Source organism: Cebus imitator, unplaced genomic scaffold (assembly GCF_001604975.1).
Source record: "Cebus imitator isolate Cc_AM_T3 unplaced genomic scaffold, Cebus_imitator-1.0 Scaffold288, whole genome shotgun sequence".
Lineage (NCBI taxonomy): Eukaryota > Metazoa > Chordata > Mammalia > Primates > Cebidae > Cebus > Cebus imitator.
In genome coordinates, this window is record NW_016107603.1 from 1,245,858 (window position 1) to 1,259,366 (window position 13,509).

At 40.0% G+C, this 13,509-nt stretch overlaps 1 protein-coding gene across 1 annotated transcript; it reads right to left on the minus strand.

Moving 5' to 3' along the window:
- Positions 1-552: 552 nt before the first annotated feature.
- Positions 553-12,853, minus strand: CDO1 (cysteine dioxygenase type 1). The gene is made up of 5 exons (XM_017502024.1): positions 12,138-12,853; positions 9,015-9,092; positions 7,030-7,184; positions 2,240-2,409; positions 553-1,278 (listed from the first exon to the last, which is right to left on the minus strand). Exons 1-5 carry the CDS (start codon positions 12,305-12,307, stop codon positions 1,249-1,251), a joined length of 603 nt encoding a protein of 200 aa, XP_017357513.1. The 5' UTR covers positions 12,308-12,853; the 3' UTR covers positions 553-1,248.
- Between the last annotated feature and the right edge of the window lie 656 nt (positions 12,854-13,509).

Consider the following 13,509-nt stretch of genomic DNA (forward strand, 5'->3'; position numbering starts at 1 on the left):
TCAAAAAAAAAAAAAAAAAAAAAAAAAAAAAAGAGTTGCTTAGAGCCAGAAGAGCAAACTCAAATGCATACGCAGGATTTGCAGGTAAGAAATAATAGAAATAGTTGAGTTTGCGACTGCAGCAGATTGAAGGGATGGACCATTTAAGAGGCAGATCGTAGCTTACCTAACTAATATCAATAAAAATACAATGCAGACCAGTGTTTAGATAATTCAAATTTTGAACAGCTAGAATTCCTCAAGTTCTATTAAATCTCCAGTTTTTAAATGTTGAAAATCAATCCACGTTTAAACACATATAGATTATAGACACATAGTTTTCAGGCAAAACTGACCATGTCTGAGCCACACTATAGCAAGAGGCTCTTAGGTTGGTGTCTCTGATGAATTAGTGAATTAAGTCCAAAAAGGTAAGATGGTTTTGAATGTTTTTTTGGCTCTCTCATATTCTTACATCATAAAAGCATTTTTCACAGTGCTTTTGTATATCCAAATCTAGGAAACTGATTTATGTGAAGTTTGTATCATGTTAATCAGAAAGACAACTTCAAATTGTGTTCAAATCCAGTTTATTAAAATTATTTGGCAATTTTAGCAGTACGAAATCTTTGACTATGACCATGGGACACAGACATGAGTTTTTGTTTTGGTTTGTTGTGGTTTGGGGAACATGTACTTTAAATCCTCTGTACTTCCTTTCATTACCAAATGGCAGAGTGCCATAAGTTTCTCTATTATTCATAGAAAAGAAATTTGTAAGCTAAGACTGAAAAAATAAAATCTACAGATTCACAAAATTATCTTCCGATATTAAGAACATACAAAGCATACTAAAGACATCTACATTTAGTCTTCCAGGTAATAAAGCAAGCATTTGATGTTTGAGGTTTCTGTTTCTACTTCTTGCTAATTACAGTTCAGAGACCAAGGTATTTCCCAAAGCAATTAAAACCCTCATTGACACTCCTAGTATGGATTCAATGGAATTAGAGGATAGAACTAGGAGAGCACTTGAAAACTTGCCTTTAAAAATCAAAAGACATTTTTTTCCTTAGTTGGATTTTTCTTCTGCAGTAGCTGAGGGCACTATTTGCTTACTTAATGCCTTATAATTAGCATCTGCCTAACAGTAGATCTAAATATTGGCTTATTTAAGTATATTACTGGACATACATGGTAGGTAGCCTTTTTGTCCAAGGCAAACATACAGTGAGCCTTAAAGTAAAACCTCAGAGGGTTTGGTGCTCCTTAGTTGTTCTCCAGCGAGCCCGAAGTTGCCTGTAAAAAGGGAAAAAAAGAAAGCTGTGTAAGAATCTTTACAAAAGACATTGTACCTTGTTCTAAATAGTTCTGGTTTTGCAGCAGTGTATGAAAACTCAGCAAGGACAAGGGAGCCTTGTTGTTTTTCTTGCAATAAGAGTATCTCTTAGGGTTTGGAATGTGAAAGATAATGACGAAGGAGGGCGATAATGAGAAAATTCCGCCCTGGCTTCCCTCAGAGGCTGAGCTTTCATTAAGATTCATAAGGATTGTTTTTGGTCTCCACTTCACACATTCGCTATTTCTGGACATTCCGATGATTAAATAAGGAATATTCCTCTAAGTGAAGAAATTATTTCAGAGGTGGAAGACTGCCCTACTATATTAGTGTTGGTTGCCTTTTCATTTTTGGTAGGGAATGCTTGCTTCTCAAGGAGGAACATGTTGGTATAGTCTATTCGCATTTGTGGTAAAACCGGCATATCAAAGAGTAAGCAAACTTGGCAAACAACATGGACACATTTCTTTATTATATCATCAGAATAACCTCTACAAAGGTTAACTATGCAACTTATTCCTGTTGGCCCAGTAAATTGGAACTATGAAGAGTAAGTCATAGCAGTAACAGTTATAACAAATAATAGTTTTTACTCTTATTTCCCAAGTAAATGAAAACATTTCTTTATGTTTTTAAAGAAACATAAAGTATGGTTGTTTTAGCATATATTTTGAAGTTTCTGAAATAATCTTTGCATCTCACTTGATAGGTTTTTTAAATAAATGGAAAAGATAGCCTCTAAAGTTAAATAAAACAATCAAGATATATTAGACCTTACCCATGAGTTAATATTCATCTCATTCTTCAAGAATACTTAAAATATTCAAATAATATTTAGAACAGCAACAAAAAGCAATGCATATACACAGCGTAATATCACCAACCTACAGAGCATTTAAACCTAGAAGAAACTATACTCACATATGGAGTTCTGATTCCAAATTTACTATGGAATGTCATGGTGACTTTGTTTTTATGTCCTGTTCTTTGATCGAAGGCATGGCACGTATCAAAAGGCGGACTGTACAAGTGAAGGCTCACGGCAGGTTCTGTATGGCTGATGTTCTCTACTCGGTGTAAGCCAATGGAATCTAAACAATATCCGAGAGGGAAAATAGATAAAGGAGCCTAGACAACAGCTGTAGGTAAAATTTCTTTGAGTCATCTGAGATTATGAATCAAATGTGATGCATACGGAATAGAAATTAATTAGAACTTAACTTCTGAAGATAGTCAGTGACATGCATGCATTAGCCTCTGCTCCGTTCTGAAAACTCTCTCCAGTGACAGTAAAAGAATAAAAAAGGCATCAATATTCAAAGGAATATTCAAATAGGAATAAAAAAGGCATCAATATTCAAAGGAATATTCAAATAGGAATAAAAAAGGCATCAATATTCAAAATAGGAAAAAAGAAAACACTAACAGAAATTTGAAAGTAAGATGGATAGCTTTACAGAACAGACAAAGCTACATGCTAAGCCATCCATGGGGAAAGCCAAGAAATAACCTGATTTATATCTTGAAACTCCAAAGAGCACAGGAGTTGACAGCACCAGGTACTTCTGGAAATGAGAATAAAAATAGGGCTACAGATTTAAGAACTGGTTTAAAGCCTATTTAAGAAGCAGAATCTCAAAACCCTTTTACCAATTCTCTCTCCCTTTTTTTCAGCAGCAGACTAAGGTCTAGTGTCTAGAAAAAGTGTAAGAGATCAACTTGGGACTGATGGAAATCAGGTGAATGAAATAAAAATTTCCATACTCAATGGTAAAAATCTCCGCTTTAGTCACCACCAAGCTGCGAGAATGCTGCCAGACAAGATTTTTCTTTCCAAGCAGAAGATAGGAAGCAGCTTCTCAGAGAATCTGACTGGCTCAAGAGAAAAGCTTTAAAGATATTGTTCCTGGAAGTTCTCGAAGGAAAAAGCTCTGCCAGATTATCCAAAAGTGAAGTCTAGTTGACAAGGTCCCCTCATGTTCAGGAGTACCAATTAATTTTTGTGTGCTTGGTTTTTAAATATTAGAACATTGCCAAGGTCACCAGACATTTGAGCAAGGCCATTAGGATGAAAGACAGAGGTCAGAGCAAAAAAAAAAGCAACCTGCAGCAGAGACTACTCAGGAGAAGCATTCAAAAGCCTATCATTAATGTTTTCCCAGAGCTAAGAGGAAATACCATTAAAGGGGGAAAAAAATAAAAAGAGGTGGTAGAAACATAAACAAGAAAATAAGAGTTGGCAGAAAATGCTGAGGAAGACTCAAAGAACAAAAGAACAAAGACAGAAAATGAAAAGAAAGAAAAAAAAGACAGAGGAACAATTCAAGAGATTTAATATCTAAATAACAGGAGTTTCAGAAACAGAATTAAAAAAAAATTCAAAGAAATAATCTGTGAATATTTTCTTGAGTTGAAGTACACAAATTCCCAGATTTAAAAACCCACTGAGTACCCAGCACAATGAATGAGTCATCAAACAAAATACATCACTGTGAAATTTCAGAATACTGGGTACAGAGAGAAGGCACCAAAAGAGAAAATCTCAAAAGTTTCTAGAAAGAAAAAAAAAAAAAGGTTTTATAGGAAGATTCAAGAATCAGAACAGCACCAGGTTGTTTTTTTCCTTTTGTTAAAGACAGGTTCCCATTCTGCTGTCCAGGCTGAACTGTAGTGGTGTGATCTTCGCTCACTGCAGCCTCCCACTCAGGTGATCCTCCCACTCAGCCTCCCAAGTAGTTGTAACTACAGGAACCTGCCACCACAACCAGCTAATTTTTGTGTTTTTAGTAGAGATGGGGTTTCACCATGTGGCCCAGGCTGTTCTTGAACTCCTGGGCTTAAGTAATTCTTCCAGCTTGGCCTCCCAAAGTGCTGGGATTACAAATGTGAGCCACATGCTCAGCCAGCACTAGGCTTTTGGTAAGAACACTAGAAACTAAAAGACATAGGAATTACCTTCATGGTTCTGAGGAAGATGTTTACCAGTTGTTAATCCATACCTAGCTAAATTATCAATCAAATCATAAGAATTGAATATAGAGATTTTTAGATATATGGGGTCTCAAAAATTTACCTTCCATGAATCCTTTCTTGTGGAGCCACGGGAAGATATGCACCACCAAAACAAGGGCATCAATCAAGAATGAAAAAAATCATGAGATCAGGAAAGAGGGGATCCAACCACAGGAAACGGCAAAGGGAAAGCTTGAGAGGATGACAACCTTACATTGCAAGGAATCTCAGGATCACAGCTCACCCCTGGCCTACAGACCAACCAATCTGTGCTGAAGCAGTCAAGAGGCCCTGGGAGAGCAATCTTCAGGAAGATTTAAAAACAACAACAACAACAACAACAACAACAACAACAAAAAACAGATGAAATACTCAATTAAAAAATGTTAATAAGCTTATACAGTTACAAGAAAGTTTGAGGGATTAATCAAGGAATGAATTCAGCATAGCTAATGTAGGCACCCCACATGGCTTTGTGCTTTCTTCTTTATGATCTAGCTCCATGACTGCGCATCATAATGAAGAATGAAGCATAGAACTGGAAGACTGAAGTTCTACTTTTAGCTAATTAGCTAGGCTATCTTTGAACAAATCACACCTTCTAGGATCTTTCATTTTCCTTATTTCTAAACTAGGGCCTAATTCTCAGACCTGCAAATTCTTTGATCCTGCAGCTCGTTGAGTTCATAATACACTGTCTTAAGCACAGTTTTGAACAAATGCTCAACACTGCAGGTACCTGCGTCATCTAATGCATGCTGGACAATCCTGCAAGCAAAGACCCTGCAAAAACAAGTCACCCATCCTTTAGAGAAGCTCCTACTATTAATACCAAGCATTATTATTATATCTTGATCTTTGCTTCTTTTTCCTTTATGATTATGGTGTACCCTTCTGTCACAGTAACACTGGACTTTTCCTGGGACTATTTATGAAGGCCAGTTAGGTCCAGGCCCCATCAACCTTTGGCCTATTACAATAGGCAACTTGGTCTCCTTGCCCCAGCCCTCCCTTCTCCTCCATCCTATGTTGCATGCTGCTACCAAATCAATCAAGACATTTTCAATTACAACTCTGCTGTCCAAAGAAAGTCCTTACTTTTAGCTGGTCTTGCAGGCCCATACTCTGAGCTCACTTTACCCTCCTGCAAATCCACTGTCCAAGCTCATTCTTCTTTCCTTCCCCCAGTGCTTGAATAGTTTCCTTTTTTTTTTTTTTACACAATATTTTGAAGTTCTTGTATAGATCTTTCACCTCCTTGGTTAAATATATTCCTAGGTATTTGATTTTTTTTTTTTTTTTTTTTTTTACAACAATTGTACCTTCACTTGTGCTCTTTCTTGTACCTTCCCCCGATCACTATCCATCTCCACCCCTACTCCTACAACTTTAAGAATCAGAGGTTGAAAATTTGTGGCTTTTAAGTTCTTTGGGTCATTAGCCTACAGTAATAATATATCCCACCCAGTATTTTACTGATTGGCAAAATTTCATATAAAAACCAGAATTTCCAACTTCTATGGAAAAAGAAACCAGGTTGATCTCACGGGACCTGGGTGGCCACTGCTGTCCTCTTAGTACTGTATGAGGTTTGTATACTCCTGTTCATACCAGACCTCACCACAGCTTTACCCTGGTATATATCACTTCCTTATCTGTTTGAATTCTATAGGCTTTTGCATTGAAGACCCTTGAAAAAGCTTACCTATTCTTAAAGATCTGATCTATTTTCACCAGCACTCTGACTCCAGCTGAAAGTAATTATTCTGAAAGGTGTTTGGCTTTATTGTGAAAGTACAGACAACAGACTTGTTCTTGGAAATCTGGTGTGTCTTATAGATAGCAACCCTCACATTATTTGGGTAAATGAATCTGAGCTTCCTGACATATAGGAAACTAATATCCTTGTGTTATGTGATGAGGGAAAAATTCCTATACCATCTGACTGTTGTGAGTGGCTTGGATTCCTAGACTAATGGACTAACACATTTAAGCCAACTATGGAGGCCAGTAAGATTTATGAAGGAAAAAAACTTGCTTTGCCAAAAAATATTCCCCAAAACTCATAATACTTTATATAGATGGGATTCATGCTGATTAAGAGCACAGGTTTTTTAATCAAAGTGCTTAGGTTCAAATTCTGGTTGCCACGTAAAAGCTGAGTGACCTTGGACAAGTTATTTAATCTTCCTATGTATTGGCAACCTCATAGGTAAATGGGAATAAAAACTATATGTATAAATCACTGGCCAATAATGTGCTTTGTAAAATTTCCCTGGAGGATACTTTTTAGGTATGCTCTATGTATTTTAGAAAAACAGAGACTAGCTAGCATTCTTAATTAGTTACAGACATTTTGTTCTATTTTCTAACATAAGACTAATGTTTCCAACTTGATCTCTTTGGTTGAAAGACTCCATTTAAGTAAAATCATATTTTATTTTAACTGTCTTAAGTCTTGGCAAGTAAATGACTTTTCAGTGGATTCTAATCTGCATGCATATGTTTTCAATAAGTGATTCCAACCCAGATGTAAAGGCTTAAAAAGCAAAACCTGCTGTGTTTAAGTCATTTCCCAACTATTTTAAATCATGACCCATGATCCAGGTTCTACTGCATAAAAAGTATAAGTAACCAATATTTAAAACAAAAGGTCACGTTTCTTCCCATTTGCTCTTAGAAAAAGGATAAAATGTTACCATTGATGTAGGCACACTGGTTTTCCCTCAAGACTCTTTCAGACTTCTTGGCCATCTCATTGGATTTTTTGTCAGGCCAGTCAAATAATGTCTCCTTTAGATTTCCCTGTAGCATCTTCAGAAAGCAGTGGGAGTTGGTATGATCATGAATACTGCTATATGTATACAAAATGACAACCAAACTCAGTAGATGGTCTAATACCCAGACCTGCAGTAACAGTCTTCCCAGAGCTGACACGTGCACACTGTTAATAAGCCATCTCCCAGGCCAAAATCCATTTCAGCTGAATTTTTTAAATGTTATCAATTTACAGTTCAACAATGTTCAGGTCAAAATAATAAAATAACACGTCATCTATATCAATTCATATAAAAGATACAGTTTTGATGCATACCCCTACTAAAGAAGTTTTTTTTTAAACTTTGTTATACTACTATTTGATAACAGAAACACAAAACCAGCAACATTTTATCTTCCCCCAAATACATATAACTCCCTTAATCTGGGCTAGAATTTGATTATGAAAGTATATTAGAGAACTTTTATAAAGGATTAAGACAATCATCCATAATAATTGTATCACACTGAGAAGATTCACTTAACATTTAATGTTTTTTTCCCAAGGCTTTTCTCTCTCTTTTCTCCTTCCTTTGGAGAGCTGTGGGAGAGAAGCCATCTGTATGTATATTATCATCCTAAAGTTATACTGTATATAAAATGTTAGCATTTTGTCAATTTAGAGTGCTCTACCTATGATTACCTTCCAACATTGGTGGGAGAAAATTAATTGGAGAAAACAAAGGATTTATTTATGCAATCTCAGAGTAAATAGTATTTAAATATATGAAGTAGTCATGGTTACAGGGTTGATTAAAATACATGCATCTATATTCATTTCATATACTGAATTTTATTAATCTATATAGGTAGCATAAGAAGAACTTGTTAAGAGTCCCACTTTGGACATAAGAGGCTTTCAAAAATATTGACAGAATGAATGGAAACACTTAATTCCTTATGAGTAAATAAATGCACTCTACAGATCTAACTTTCTAAACACTTACACATTCATGTTTCCTTTCATAAAAATGGATCTAAATTATTGCTTTTATCATTTTCAAAAGACTGAGAAAGATATGTTTCAAAAGATAGTCATACTTGGTTGACAACAAAACTGTCAAATGTAAAACTAAAGACAAATTAAGGTGTTAAGTTTCAAAGAATAAGTTGCCTTTTCAGTAAAGAAACTAAATAATTAACTTGAAGTAGAAAGAAGTTTTCTGAATTTGCAATGCTTTTCTAGCTTCAAATCTCCATGCTTTGGTCTTTGGTCCCACAATTGTTTACACACCTCAAACACCACAAATGTCAAGTGTAAACACAATTTCACATACAGAAGACAGAGTAAGGTTGACTTAAGGGGCTACTGACTCTTTTGATTTCATTTTGGGGACTAGTTTTAATATGTGTGATGTATGTATGAAGGCCTTCTGCTAACTCCCATGAGAATTTTTGTTGGGATTAGGGAACATTGTGAACAAGTAATTAGAAAATGAGAGCCGAGTGTGGTGGCTCACACCTGTAATCCCAGCAATTTGGGAGGCTAACTTTAGGGTGGATCACCTGAGGTCAAGAGTTTGAGATCAGCATGACTAACATGGTGAAACCCCGTCTCTACTAAAAATATAAAATTAGCCAGGCATGGTGGCTCATGCCTGTAATCCCAGCTACTCAGGAGGCTGAGGCAGAATTGCTTGAACCCAGGGAGGCGGAGGTTGCAGTGGGCCGTGAGCCAAGATCACGCCACTGCACTCCAGCCTGGGAAACGAGCGAAACTCCGTCTCAAAAAAAAAAAAAAAAAGAAAGAAAGAAAAGAAAATGAGATTTGTTGGTACTTGTAAGACTTGTAGCTAGCCTGGTACTATTCTTTTCATATGCTGGAAAAGATGCTCTAGTAAATATCTGTAAATAAATGTTATTTTACCTGCCATGTCCTTCACCCCAACAGAGAATCATCAGATTAAATTTTCCATTTCCTTGATCCACAAGATTTCGGGTATACCTAAAAAAAAACACAATATATTCAGAAGTTTTACTTTGGTTGCCGAAACAAGCACTGAGAAAAATAAGTGTGTCACCAAGTACCATTTATTCACAAATGTTAACATTTCCACCTCTAAGCAACTTTGAATGCAGTTTTCTAATTAGAAATCCAACACAAATGAAAAATCCTTTTTCACAGTTTATTTTGAACCACTGCATTTATAGAGGTAGCTGCTCAGTTTTAATTAATGGCACAGGAAAAATAGAAAAAAAATGAAATTGTGTGTCAATGTGACAGCCTCAAACTGATAGAGTAGGTTTCACAGAGAAAGTATTTGCAAAGTGCATTACTGCTCCAGACAAGAATGTTGCTATTTTTGCTTGTTTATTTGTTTGTTATTTCTGCCTGTAGCTAAATCAGGACTTGAGAAACAAGGTTTCATTAAATGGCAGCTGTTCTAGAATTCTTAGTTTTACTAAAGCCTAGAAACAAACCACATTCAAAGCCCTTATAATGAAAAGTCTTCCACAAATACCACGGTGGCTGATCTAAGTACCAGAGCAAAGGAGATTACGTTAGGGAAGTAAAGAACCCTCTCAACCTCTTACAATTAGGAGAAACCAGTAACTGGCAAACAAACACACACAGATACACACACACACACACACACACACACACCCCGCAACCAATCACCACCACCACCAACAACAAACTGCAAACCACAATCATAACCATACCACCAGGAAAAAAGCAAAATCAATGTTAAAGTTTCTACTGGTCCAAGCTGTACTATTGACAGCATCTAGTTAGCAAAGTTTCATAATTATGAGATTCATTTAGACCATCAGGCTAAAAAAAAAGGGGTCTTTACTCCATTGTTTTAGAGTTTCTGTTCCCTTGGTCATCAGTTAACTCTTGTCCAGCATGCCCCTTCCATCCTGTGCCATTCCTTCCCACCCTCAGTGCCCGAAGAGCAAGATCGTCGAGGGAGTTACTTAGCAAGTGATCTTTAGCCTCAGTTTTCCCTACTTTGTAGCTCTTTATGACCTAACAAGAAGCTGTCCACACAACCTTTAATTCACATTAAACTGAGTTCCTGCAGAAGGATCCTAATTCTTCCTCCAGAAGTCTTAGGATATTCTTGCTTCTCTGCAGCTGCTTTTAAAGAATTCACAGCCTGGCCCACACTGGAGCATATTCTGTCTTGATTCTTCTGCACTGGCCCTCCCAAGATCACAGAGCTAGGCACCTATTCAATGCAAAAAATACTGTAGAATTGACTTCTCTCCCATCTCCTGTCTTCCCCCAACTGCCCACTCAGGACTACATCCCTTATCTTAATGAGCTGTATACCTCAGATACCTGTGAATAGATCTATCAACCCAATTGGTTGCACTTCAAAAGATTTACAGTTTGTCAATCAAGACTAATTCAAGGTCCTTGAAAATACCCTTGTTCTAAAGATTAAAGATTAAGAACCGTCACCGCTGCCCATCCAGGCTTAATAGTGGTTTAGAGTGTAGACTCTGGAACAATAATGCTAATTTGGACCCCCGGAGCCTAGAGCTGCTACTTGATAGAAGATCTTGTGCAAGTTATTCAAACTCTTCATTGCCTACCATTCCTCATATGTGTAAAGTGACTGGAAGAGTACCTGTCCCATAACAAGTCTTCAATTACCTGGAACAAATGCAGGAAAATGTAAAAGCTAGACTCTCTGGTAGCTTTTACAGCTACAGAAGGCCTCTATCATGAACAAAGTTGGTGGGAACCAAAGGAATTTCCTCAAGTCACTTGCGAATGAAAAATGGGATACTTAGTTGTCTTTACTTTTTCCAAATCCTAAAATACAGCTGAAACAGCCCATGCCAACGAAACTTTACCAAACATCCTACATGTTAAAGAGTGACTAACAGAACCTGCTCCCGAGAAAAACAAACTTACTTCTTTCCTTATTCTTTTCTTTCACTTACCCCTTTCTTCCAAACCTAAACCCCAAAAAACCATAAGGACAGACACGCTGGCTGCTCAGAACCTCTCACACATCGGGGTGATTAAATTTTACCTCTGGCCCCGGAGGATTGGTAGAGAGATTTGACTTAATCACCAAGCCGGGGCTGCCAAAAAAAAAAAAAAAAAAAAAAAAAAAAAAAAAAAAAAAAAAAAAAAAAAAAAAAAAAAAAAAAAAAAAAAAAAAAAAAAAGCCAGCTTACCAGGATACCTTACTCAAGTACATCTAGGGAGTAGGGGGTCTTTACATTGCAGATCCTCGGAACCAAGGATAAGAGAAATCTGATCCTTTGAGGGCTGAAAAAATGGCGGTTCTATGTTTAATTTGCGAAACCAGGCAGTGGATTTGAATAAACCCTCAGTCGGAGAAATCAGTTAAATTGGTTTGGGAGAGTGAACAGCAGAAATGGCATAGTGGCAGTTGACAGCCCCAAGACGCTATTTTACATGAATAAAAGCGCCTGCTAGAAGGTGCCCGGCTGCAGGCGACCGAAGGCGCAGTGATGGAGAACTGACGTCGGGGACTTGTGTTCTTCATCATCACCCACTTCTCCCGATGCCTGACGTAGCGCTTTCCTGGGAGCACCCTCTGCTAGTCCCTCCAAACGGTTCCTTAAGGTGCCAGGCGGGCCCGAACCTGAGTGCGATCTCTCCGCACCTCCTCGCCCGGGGTTAACGATGGCTTGGGAGTGTGGGAATTGCTCCCGAGGCCAGGGGCAGGAAGGACCGGTGGTTTGGAAGCAGAGGGGTTTGCGGGAGAGGAGAGAACAGAAAATCTCAGACGCGCCGGTGGCCTTGCCTTCCTGGCGCCTGCCCGCCGTCCAGGGCCGCAGGCCAGCAAGGCCAGTAGGATCCACCTCTCGCCTGCGCTGCGGTCGCTGAGCCCGAAGAGCTTCCTGCCAGCCCCGCGGCTTGCCAGCGAAAGGGCGAGCGGCGGGTGCAGCGCAGCCAGAGCTCCCCGAGCCAGCCTCTCTGGGCTGCGTCACTCAAGTCCATTCCTCCTCAGACTGGGTGAGTGGGCGCCGCCAGGCTTTGAGGGTGGAACGCGCTCACCTGTACTGATCGAACTTGGCGTACATTGCCCACTCGGCGGGGTCGCTCTCGTAGGCTTCCATGATGGCTTGCACCTCCTCTACATTGACCTCGTCGCCGGCAAAGAGCTGGTGCAGGATGCGGATCAGATCGGTCAGGGTCCGTGGCTTCAGCACCTCGGTCTGCTCCATCCCGTGGGGAGCTGGCGGCGCGCGCGTCTCACTGCTGGGCTGCGGTGGAGGAGCTGAGCTAGCCAAGGAGCTGGGGGCGAGGGAGCCTAACAGCCAGCTAGACCGCTAACCAGACACACACGCAGGAACCCAGCGTTAGAGTGCCAAAATGCAAGGATGTCCTCCCAAAGACAGCAAGAGACCCACCCCCCTGGCAGCGCAGTGGATCCCGGGTCGCAGGAGACACGGCGTGCACATAAATCAGGCTCAGATCTACGGGCTTCACCCTCCCAGGCCCCTTTTAAGCGCTTGGAATCACTGGGAATGTACCAAAAGCCCTCGAAGGGTGGTGGAGCGAGGTGGAGAAACACCCAAGAAAGGTGGCGAGGGCGGGGAGAGACTGCTGGCACGGCCCACGCACACGTACCCTGCTGCCCCAGGCTCCGCGCCTTTCCAAGAGCCCCGTTGTCTTCGAGTCCCAGGGCTAGCGTGGGCTCCGCGCAATCTCTCCCCCACTTTAACGGCGCCTTTTAGCCGTCCTGCCTAACTCTCCCCGCTCCACCTCCGCCGCTGTGGTTCGAGACGCTGGGATGTAGACAAAAAGAGTCAGAGGAGATGGCTGCGGGGGTGGACGCTGAGTAAAGAAGGAAAAGAAAAGGGAAGGAGAGGGACCCTTCTTCCAAATAGAGAATTGTGGGGAGCCTGTGACGATTGAGGATGGATTCCACTCCTAGGCCAGAGAGCGCCTGTTTTGTCGGTTGAAACTAACCAGAATATGCCGCAGGCTAGGGGAAAGGAGGTTGAAGACTTAAATGTATCTCGCGTGTGTGTGTGTGTGTGTGTGTGTGTGTGCGCGCGCGCACTTTAATGTGTACTGAAATATATTTTGACAAAGGAGACTCGGGTCTGTAATGACAATTAGTGAAACGATGGAAGACCAGAACTCTTTGATTTTAAAACCAAATATTTTCTTAAAAAAAAATCCAGGCCGGGCGGTGGCTCACGCCTGTAATCCCAGTACTTTGGGAGGCTGAGGCGGGTGGATCACGAGGTCGAGAGATCGAGACCATACCGGTCAACATGGTGAAACCCCGTCTCTACTAAAAATACAAAAAAAAATCAGCTGGGCATGGTGGCGCATGCCTGTAATCCCAGCTACTCAGGAGGCTGAGGCAGGAGAATTGCCTGAACCCAGGAGGCGGAGGTTGCGGTGAGCCGAGATT

Coding starts and splice junctions, on each gene's coding strand:
- CDO1 (XM_017502024.1), bottom strand. CDS start 12,307: ATGGAGCAGACCGAGGTGCTGAAGCCACGGACCCTGACCGATCTGATC. Junction 9,093..12,137: donor GCCAAGTTCGATCAGTACAG/GTGAGCGCGTTC, acceptor GTTTTTTTTTAG/GTATACCCGAAATCTTGTGG. Junction 7,185..9,014: donor TGGGGTGAAGGACATGGCAG/GTAAAATAACAT, acceptor GTATACATATAG/CAGTATTCATGATCATACCA.